The 10,849-nt window shown below is 42.4% G+C and overlaps 1 protein-coding gene across 2 annotated transcripts; it reads left to right on the top strand.

The window, feature by feature from the left end:
- The first annotated feature begins 3,289 nt into the window (after nt 1-3,289).
- Nucleotides 3,290-10,732, top strand: LOC136432914 (cyclic nucleotide-gated channel alpha-1-like). Of its 2 annotated transcripts, XR_010755580.1 has the most exons (16): nt 3,290-3,343; nt 3,686-3,763; nt 4,035-4,142; nt 4,318-4,417; nt 4,605-4,689; nt 4,879-4,978; nt 5,227-5,291; nt 5,614-5,692; nt 5,902-6,020; nt 6,200-6,292; nt 7,030-7,126; nt 7,492-7,638; nt 7,786-7,965; nt 8,266-9,140; nt 9,277-9,312; nt 9,596-10,732. XR_010755580.1 is itself a non-coding variant. In XM_066424556.1 (14 exons), exons 1-14 carry the CDS (start codon nt 3,341-3,343, stop codon nt 8,461-8,463), a joined length of 1,452 nt encoding a protein of 483 aa, XP_066280653.1. In that variant the 5' UTR covers nt 3,290-3,340; the 3' UTR covers nt 8,464-9,584. The 2 variants fall into 2 exon arrangements, 1 of the variants encoding a protein (XP_066280653.1); XM_066424556.1 differs by lacking the exon at nt 9,596-10,732 and having other exon boundaries at nt 8,266-9,584.
- The last annotated feature ends 117 nt before the right edge of the window (nt 10,733-10,849 follow it).

Below are 10,849 nucleotides of genomic sequence, written 5' to 3'. Positions count from 1 at the left end.
TTTAGAAACACTTCTTATCAAAACGCATGTCATGCAATCCTCCATTCAGCACCATGGACATAAGTGAAAAAAGCCATTTGTTGGATCAAGGGAGTTTTCCATACACAGTCAAACTTTGCCGGCCAGCCGCCCGGCACAGTCACCGCCAATCGGTAGACACACCAACACAGTCCCGTCCAATGTTAATTTTACATAGTATGGACCCTCTGTTAACCAACCAACTATCCTACCCTAAGCAACCACTTTTTGGCGATGGTGATGGTAGGGAAATCAGGGAAACGTATCAATATCGTGTAAAGCACAACTTGAACCAGTGGGAATTTTGACATGGTGCAGGCACTTTCTTAGCTGTTTTAGGAAAATACAGCCTACCCAGCGATCACATTTGATAAACCCGACTGTGAAACAATGGTTTATTGAAATCAATTGACATAACATTATGGAGTTTATAAACTGTGGACATGATTTAGGTGTAAGGACTTAGGTGTATATCATGCGGATGTACTGTACGGCCCCCTCACCGACCAATTTTCTCAGTCCCATGAGTCGCTCTTGAGACCAGGTGTAACTGTATACCTAAGTCATTATCAATCCAACAGTACACGGCAGCAAGTTTGCCATGGTCAGAGGGAGTGCACAGTTTTGTTCATTCGACAGAGATTCCGGCCGGGAAATACGGAATCAAATTTATGTCAGCTGGTATATAAGTGGGTACAAAATGAGATTAGTACACCTAATGTCTTTACGTGTTCGGATTTTCTGCTGAAGCCACAATAATCTTTGGACCGAAACGGGCATTAGTACTTTCCTTTAATATTTGAGAAACCTGGGTTGGATTAATGATACACAATAACAACTCACGTAGCATACATTACCTTGATGTACGTGTTTTTTCTTCATTGTGTGTCATAAATCCAGTCCAGTCCTACCAACCTGACAACAGAAACGAAGGTCGCTACTACCGACGAAATCTACCGTCGTCACTGACGGACAGGTAGTGCGTAATGCACCATACATATGTCTAACATCGGCCTCAAACTAATGAAAATCATCTATCACCACACGTCAATGACATCCCGGGAATCTTGTGTAGCGTGCGTAGTCCAGTGGTTAGCGATCTTGCCTCTGGAACTAGAAGCCCCGGGTTCGATCCCGGCTGTGTCGCTCATCCGACATGCACGCTACCGTTAAAGTCGCAGTCCTTAGGACGGGACGTTAAGCCGTGGTCCACTGTTCATTGTGCTTGTCGAAAAGAGCTAGGGAATTTCCCCGGTACAATGAACCTGTAAATACTGTACATAGCGTCTGTCTTCTCTGTCACGACCAGTGGAAGAGTAGCTCATCTGTTCATTGAGTTCATTTGAGCTAAACTGGTTCGAGATTCCTTTCCTTTCCTTTCCTCCCGATTTCCTGACGTACGAGTTACTTTAACTATTGTACAAACAGAAAGCAGGCTGTCAGCCGTTGGTATGATCGCCGCTGTCGCTATTCCTTCTGTTGATTGTACCCAGTTACACCAGAACGGCTGTCAAAAATATTGACTGAACGTTTAGCCTTGTATAGTCGATATATTGAGCCGTTAATTGCAAACGCGATGCATTCATACTGATGTAAATGGCACGAGCGTCGTCAAAGCGACCATTCACATTGTTTCGAGGACAGTGAATTCCTTGCTGATGAGTAGCCTTAGAAATTGCAAACCTCTGGTGTATCCATGGAAACATACCCTTCGTTAGACGCGTTGTTATTCAGATCGTTGGGTATTGCCTGCATTGAGGCCATATTTTCCCCGGACATGAGACGAAAACAATGCCGGTCCTGAGATCAGAAGAAAACCTACCGACCAGTAAGAGCGCTGCTGAGGTTTACTGGTGACCCCTCTAAACAGGTATGTGATAGCTGTCGGTGCCCACAGACATGCGTACTCAGATTGACCCGTACTTAGTGTGGACCAACAGTCCTGTTATTCCTGTGTTGAGAGCCATAGCCATCAGTCTCGCGGTGGGTCAGCAGCCACTGTGCAGATATCTTGTGTTCCACGAGGGGGTACTAAGTGGTTACCGGCTACCTGTTATCTTGACTTGGAGCTAAATAGAAGTCAGTCTGTTTTCTCTTTTAGGCATATTGGGTAAAAGCTGATTAGATGTAACATTTACTACCCACTGATCTTATACAGCGACGTCAATCTACGTCATTTCATCTGACAGGGTGCTTACTAGGAAACGAGCGGTGCGATTGGAGCATAGCACGTAGGTACAGTGTAGACACCATTTGCTCATTCAACAGTGTGCTGTAGTTTTGAAGAAGGTCGGGCATTCTACCGTCATCACTTGTTACACCTGGCTTGTTGGAAAGGACAGACGTGACACAATGCATTCAGACAGGTAAGTTATGAGTATATTCTTCTGCTAGTTAGTAGCACCTTAAGAATTGTTGTCAAGACGCGAAATCGCACATGCCGACATGGTCTTTGAGGTATAAAGGAAACTCTTATCTCAAAAGTAATCAGTGAATATATCGGTTGGTGCAGGATTGCCTCAAGAGATGCAGGGAAACTCTTGGGTCAGACCAAGCGACGACCCTTCTCTACATTGTGCATACGTAAAAAGGGTATTCCAAATATCAATTATCTAAAATGAATGTTGCGTGCATTGTGTACATCTATTGGAGGGGGGGGGGGGCATGGACAGGAAGGAAGTTGAACGAGCGAATAAAAATGAACTGCCGGGAACGTGTCGGTTACCATGTGTTTCTGATGCGGCAGTAGTGCTGACCAGGACGAGCCGTTCTTCATGAGAAGGGTGAGTCTGCGGCTGGACGCGCTGCAGGAGGAGCGGGACCCGGAGTCAGACACGAGCGGGGACAGTGACGGGGAGGTAGAGGACCAGGTGGAGGTGGGGTCTCCTCTACTAACGGTTCCGTTGATGTGCTCTGTTTGACCTCAGAGAAATATGTGTTAGTCATATAGGAAATGTTTTGCTTAGTACACCATAAATTGTTCGAAGGCGTCCACAAATACAATTTCTCACGGTAGCTAGGTTTAACTGTCTCCCGCTTCCTCGCTAGCGATACGATTTGCTCCTCCCAGAAGAGAGATTTCTTTCGTCTTACATCTCCAGGGTGTATCGTATGACGTGGTTATACCCAATCTCGTTATGATAGTGCAGAACTGTCCCTGAACAGGTTATATGCATATATCTCTATAATGCCCTTGGATATCGTTTCCCGCATAATCACATTTCCATGATGTAGCCCAACCTTTCCCCTTAATTGGTTATGTCCACAGGATGATGACTCAGACGGAGTCCTGGATCCGGAGGGAGAGAGCGTCTACATTTGGATGGTACAGACAGAGGTTTTTGTCTCTATAAAAACACAATGATGGCAAATGCGTTTTATCATATTTTCATTTGTATCCTGGAACAAACAGGTCGTCAAAGAAAATGAGGATATCTGTTTTTGTACAATGCATATATGGTTGATTACATCGCTTGCTGCTAGTGCGCTGGGAAAAGCAAACTTGAATAGTCTCAAGTGCCTTTTACGGGACCAGAGCAGCCATGATATAACACGACAATCCTCTTACATGCCGCAGACTACCACCCCGTAATTTGATAGATCGCATCGATTCCGGATTTTGCATCCTCTTAACCCAAGATCCGCAGTAATACCATGTTTGTTCCAGGGAGTTGTGTCCTGCTGTGTCCTGTATAACACATGGGTCATCATCCTGAGAACGGCGTTTCAGCAGATGAGCTCGGAGGTGAGATTGTTAGTCCACGATACAGTCTTCGGTACGATTCTGAATCTCTTAGCTTATTGCGACCATTGTTTGTTTGACTATTGGCAACTTTGGAGTCGGTGATGTTTTAGGCAGATGCATAAGTTTTGATAGAAATCTGTCCGATTTTCATTGATTTTGCAGACTACAGAATGCAATAATTTTCCATGTTGTTTTACTTAATGAACTCGTACAAATACAAACAATAATACTAATAGAAACACGAGTTACATATCATTGCCCCCTCCCCCAGAGTTATTGGTCATCCTACTTTGACGTGCTGGACATGGTGGTGGACCTGGTGTACCTGGCGGACATCGCTGTGCACTTCCGGACCGGCTACCTGGACGACGGAATCTTGGTTAGAATCTTCGACCTTGCCCCCCAGAGAATGTCCTAAGCTCTATCGTATCCGTTTATGGCTCGACAAGTTGACGGTTGACTTAAAACACCCCAAAATGAACGGGATTAAGATGTAACTCTAGAATCCTTTAAGATCCCCCTTATAGTTGCTTCCGTGTTTTACTGCCTTCCAGGTGACTGACCTGGCCAGCTTGAGCCGACACTACCGCAGCCAATGGGAGTTTCGGTGGGACTTAGTCTCCATGCTTCCCGTCTTGACTTCATTCTTACCAGGTATGGTTAGGCAGGTGGGGTTGACAAACTGAAAGAACGGTCTTCTGCTGCTTCTCTGTAGATGTATACGTACCACTCCTAATACACAGCATTTCCTATGATCAACTTGTAGTCAGTGATATCCAATCACCAGGGAAATACTCTTCCGGGCATTCGATGAGATGAAATTTGCTGTTGTATAACACAGTTGGCGACGGTGTCCCTCCCATACTGAGGCTGCCTCGCCTGCTGAAGTGGGGGACGGTGCTGGACTTCTTCCAGTTCACCGATAGGTACGTATATACTGTAACGTTACACCACCTTAGAACGTCATAGAGGCAGAAAAAGAAATTGAAGCCAGCTAATCATACTTCGTGTATTCATGCAGTTATTGTCATCATATACATGCATTAGTATAGTCAATGCTTCATACACTGGCGGTGTCTTTTGTCTCGACTTCACCCCCTTCCTCTGATGTCTAGCCGTACCAGCCGGCCCAATATCGTGAGAGCCCTGGTGCTGATCCTGTACCTGGCGTCATTCATCCACTGGATCGCCTGTCTGTACTACATGTTGTCGGAGGTACATGTATTCAACGTTCCTTACATTAGAACACGTTAACTGAGCTTTTTCCACAATGACTAATGGCTATAGTAGGATATTACTTTTCTACTGGTTTTTAATGATTCTTTTCCTTTTTTTATTCATGACCAGCTATTTTGGATCGTTTTAGTTAAGCGACTGGATACTGCAAAATTGATATCACCTTCGTGTGCCAATATGTGCTTATGAACGCACCAGACCTGTTGACTCTTTGTGTTTGATGTCAGTATGAAGGGCTGGGTACGAACGAGTGGGTGTATCCTGGAGACGAGGAGGAGCAGCCTTTTATAAGGTGATTAGCTCTCAGCATATTTTCATAAACGTTAGCATAGTGTTTAGAAAGCGTACTTTGATTAATGCCGTCCATTTCGTAGCACGGTCGCCCCTCTACGACTTCACCGTTGTGTAGGTAATTTACACCATTGTGTCAGTAAGAAATCTATACTTGCTCACGGTAATGAGCTTTTCTTAAGGCATAATTGGGATGACAACCTGAGCCATGCTTAAGCTAGTTAGTGAGAATACCATACCTTTGAAAGGACACTGATTTTTAACAACTGGTCTTCTGCTTTCGATATGAAACGCACGTTAATGGTACCATTGTCGTTGTTTAGGAAATACATCCGCTGCATGTACTGGTCTACTATGACCTTGACCACCATTGGCGAGAACCCTCCACCCCGGACAAACCTGGTGTGTTACAACAATTCGCCTAATTATTATGGGAACGTTGTAAGGATGATGCTTTATTTGGATCTTAGATTGTCTACTTGGAGTGTCTCTCTCAATGCTTGGTATCCATGTGACATATCTCTAAGATTATACCTTAGAAAGTATACATTGTTATTGTTATTTCATTATCAAAGTTACGGCATGGCCACATTTTGCCCTGCTATCATTAGGAGTACACCTTTACGGGACTGACGTTCCTGATCGGCGTGTTTCTCTTCGCCACCGTGGTGGGGAACGTGGGTGACGTCATCAGTAGCCTACGTCACGCAAGGACGGAGTTTCAGGCCAGGTAGGGGAGGAATTGTACCGAATATGGTATATGATGTTCCCATATGAAATGGTAAAATAAAGATGTAATATGCGGTCAATAAAGGAGACATGTGAATAAAGGTTTGATAGAAGATGCAGAGAATGACTACTGGATTGCAAGGAATATATTTATTTGTTTCTGCATTCCCTGCTTTGTAGGCTAGACAGGGTTAAGATGTACTTGAACCACCACGATGTCCCGGATGTTCTGCAGAACCGTGTGAAGAGATGGGCGGACTACTCCTGGAACAGGTCAGAATCTCTGCAGTTATCAAATATTTATAAATTTACAATTCAATTTATACATTTACAAATTAATCTATAGATATCTATAAATTTAAGAATTGATTTACAAATATCTATAATCTTGAAAATTGGTTTATAAATTAACAAATTGATTTATGTATATTTATAAAATTACAACTTGACTTATACATTTACAAATTAATCTATGAATGTTTATAAATTTACAAATTTATTTTTAAGTTTGCAAATCAATTCATAAACTGATTCATACATTTTCGAATTAACTTATAAATATTTGTGAATTTATAAATCAGTTTATGAATTTATAATTTGAAGGTTATTTCATAAATTTACAACTTGGTTTATAATTTTTTGTAGATTTACAAATTAATTTATAAACATTCTTAAATTTACAAATTAATTTACAAATGTTTATAAATTTACCAATTGATTTACAAAAGCTTAAATTTACAAATTTATTTACAAATTAAAGATTGTTTTATAGATATCTATAAATTTACAAATTGATTTATGAATTTACAAATTGATTTATGAATTTACAAATTAATCTTTAAATACTTATAAATTTACAAATTAATTTGTAAATTTACGAAATATTTTATAAATATTTATAGATTTACAAATTAATTTATACATATTTATAACAGATCACATGTGTAGATCAGGAAACGGAGCTTTATAAATAAACATCTGATAATCACCTGTCTGAATTTGATCACTAGGACACAAGCGATGGACGACTCCACGTTCTTGGAGATGTTGCCAAGGCGCCTGCGCAAAGAGATTGCCGTGCATGTCCACTTGGGCACTCTGAGGAAGGTTTGTACATCTCTCCCAGGTCATTTCTATTGTCTACAAGGAGGTTATATGTTGTCTACAAATATGCACTGCCACACATCTGGAGAATATGGTAAATGGTGTTACAAAACGGGGAATGGCAAAGATGGCCACCAACATTAAAACATTGTAATTAAGAAAATCATTCGAGTGTGATGCAGGGTAAGGTTAGTCAATCAGTACCACAGACATAGACAAAAGTTGGGTCTAGACGATAGCTATTCAGTACTACTCATAAGAGCTTTTCGGCTTGCAAAGGTTAGAGGGCTACAAGTGTACCATGAATACAGTCACGATGTTCAACAACTCTATGTTTATCATTAACTCGTTCGTTTCGCCCTTGTTAGGTGAAGATATTTGAGGATTGCGAGAATGGCTTGCTGTGCGACCTCGCTCTAAAGCTGCGATCCCAGGTCTACACGCCAGGGGACTACGTGTGTAAAAGTGGGGAGATCGGCAGGGAGATGTACATCATAAGTCATGGGAAACTCAAGGTAAGCACAAATTTCCTCAAAATTCTGGTCATTTTCTTGTTAAGACTGCAAGTGATCTAGTTCCTGCCTGTAAAGATCATCCACAACTCCGTAATAGTTCAATACAAACGGAAATACTAACAGATTTCGGTGTACTATATAACGCAGGTTTACGTCCAAGACTCTGACACGGACCAGCCGCTAGAGGTCGCCACACTGAAAGAGGGAAACTATTTTGGAGAAATCAGCCTGCTGAAGCTTGACGATGGGTGTAACCGCCGAAGTGCTGACGTCGTGTCTGTCGGCTACTCAGAACTCCTCTGTCTGTCAAAGAAAGATCTTATCCATGTAAGTCGTCCCTTTTTACGAGTAACGACACACACAGTGATGGCGTTTTAATAGACAAATGAGGTAAGTGAAAATTTCAACGCTGTTGAATATTCCTATATCTAATTGTTCTGCACGACAAAACGCAGTTAAACAGATAGCAACACAGCAATAACAAGAATTGAGAAAATTGCTATATCAGAAAATATATTATTCGGGAAAATGTTCTCATGCAGGAACATGTTGGACACCAATGTAAATGATTACAGCATTCGGTACATGAACTTCAAGTTTCACCGTGTAAGTTTTACTTTCCTGTAGACTCTGGTGGAGTATCCAGAAGCCAGAAAAGTACTAGAGGACCAAGGACGGGACCGAATGGAAGCTATCAAAGAATCCAGGCAAGAAAACCCAATTTTTCCTTCTCGAAGTTGTGTTAATAACAATGCACTATTCAACTTACGAGTGTCTTTTATAACCTTGCAAATACCACGTATCGATTGGTTGGTGGTATGCTAGGTAATGTATGTACAACAGTTATGTTTAGCCTGTCCTTAGTAGTACCAGGAAACCGTTCTATCTGTGCATTACAGAATGCAGAGACGGAGGTCGGACGCCAGCTCACAGTCTGACAGCACCTGTCTGAAGTTCCCGCCACGTCGGACAACATCCCTCCCAACAAGATCCTCCAGTGGCGCCAACAAAAGCAAGATTTCTTCTTGTCTCGTGGAATATCTTAATTAATCTTTGTCTGCTAATCTCTTTTACTTCCCACCCACGATCAGATAAATATTTGCCAGGAATGGCAGTTAATAAACATGCTTTGGAGATATGACTGTCAGCCTTTCTACTTCATTGAACTTTGATTAGTCTATTAGAGCGAGAACACCTTTATATCCTCATTTTAGAAAAGATTGACGATTGTCCCCATGCCTAAAAGTACTGAGGGAGGTGAATAGTTTAGAAATACTTCTATCTGAAGTCAATTTTCGGCCAATCTTGTAATAAATGTTGTATGAAATACGACTAGTATAGACTAGTGCAATCAACTGGTAGAGTGCGAGCTTTTATGGACTGAATACGAGAAAGATATAACGTCCTTGTTGCTTGTTTTCACCAAGTCGCACTGTCAATGATTTATTCCAGGTGATGATATCTCAGAGATCATACTCCAGCTGAAGACGTTGGACAGTCAGGTAACGTTAATAATTCCTGAGGCACACGTGACTTTCAAAATCATAAAGAAGAACATTGTTTATGTCAGATGTTAATCTTCTTTGTAAGAAAGAGCGATATAAGAAAAGGGGCTGATAAAACGATGTTGTTTTGCAGGTTACAAGGGAGAGGATTGAACAGCTGTCCAAGAAGGTACGTGCGGAATATAGCAGACACGTCGTGTGGTGGAATATGTCGGCAAAGAACGTCGTTGATATCATGTTTTCCATTCTTTGAGACTAAGTCTACTACTCGTTCAGGGTGAGATTCTGCCATAGTAATGATCATTGCTTTTAGGAACCATGGAATGTGAATTATGTGATATCAGAGAAGATGCATTTCATATTACCTGCACGAGAGAAATAGAAAGATAAATGATATATTGTCTAGGCTGCTTATCATCTGGAGAAGTGTATACAGTAGTTCTTTATTCTAGATGGCAAAACTAACAGAAATGCTGAACCAGCGTAATGAGCAGCTGCAGGCCACCACCAAGCGGATAGGCGAGCTGGAGCGGATGCTACAGGGCAGCAAGAAAAAGCGCCGACGGTCGTCCGTCATTACTCTGACCAGTAGCGACCTGAACACGCTGCTCTCTCCAGCAATCCAACGCCCGCGGCGACATGTTGGAGCAACGAAGTTAAGGGTGGACTATCTGCGCAGGCGTTTCAGCACGCATAGCTTACTGGCAATAGATAACGACGACATGGCAGACTGGGCAGGAGACCCAGACAGTGACATGCGACAGAACAATCCGACAGAGAACGTCACTTCCGAGGACGGCAGAACCATACCGGAGATCAGCATTAACGGCGTCCTACATCAGGAGTGGGGTCGGTCCCCAAGGGGGGAGGGGCCGCCCTTCTGGGGTGACGAGGAAGACATGACTCGGCTCAGTGTCTCCAGTGGTAGCAGCCATGACCTGGCCCGTCTGGGGATCTGTAGGACGGCTAGCTGCAGCAGTGACCTCTCCAGCAGTATGTTCAGCGACTCGCTCTACAGTGACACCTGCTACGACACGGACTATTCCTTTTACAGGGACTGAAGAATTAATCAAAATTTGACACCAACGTAGTTTTTGCCGCTAAAAAATGCACACGTCTATTCCAAAGACGCACATTAAACACTTAGAGGTATCCAACATTTTCAGAAGGCTTACGGATGTAGAGTCACTGTTACAGACATAATTGTTAATTTGTGATAGTTTATAGAGAATATTTTCACTATTGACCAGCCGACTTTGTTCATCTTGTCTATAACATCCAGATTCATCTCCTTACTCACATAAGCTGTGCTTTGTGAATATCATAGTGCAGTATTCAAGTCTTTGTGCAGTATTGTGTACGCTTAGCAAACTTCCCAGAGGCACATGAGCAAGGTCAATCAAACCTCCTTGGGTGAATATAAGGTCCACTATCAGTTACGCCAACAAGTTTCCCCGTTCTGAAGGATGTGTATCTTTGCCCTTTCCTCTCCAGCCACTGTTTAAATATGAAGGCGTCGACGTCAGCAGCAAATAGTGAGTCCAGTCTTGTAAATGAACGTAAAGTCATAGGTGCTCACAGGCTAATACGTATAACGTTAATTGTTTCATATGGATAATTTAAAAAAAAAACTCTGACCAACTCACGGTGTTCGTACCGACGTGATTATGGCGTATGTATATTGTCTCGCATGCAGTAATACTGTA

This window comes from Branchiostoma lanceolatum, chromosome 4 (assembly GCF_035083965.1).
Source record: "Branchiostoma lanceolatum isolate klBraLanc5 chromosome 4, klBraLanc5.hap2, whole genome shotgun sequence".
In the NCBI taxonomy this organism is placed as follows: Eukaryota; Metazoa; Chordata; class Leptocardii; order Amphioxiformes; family Branchiostomatidae; genus Branchiostoma; species Branchiostoma lanceolatum.
The sequence above is the reverse complement of the archived record's forward strand: the minus strand, read 5'-3'. Positions and strand labels throughout refer to the sequence as shown.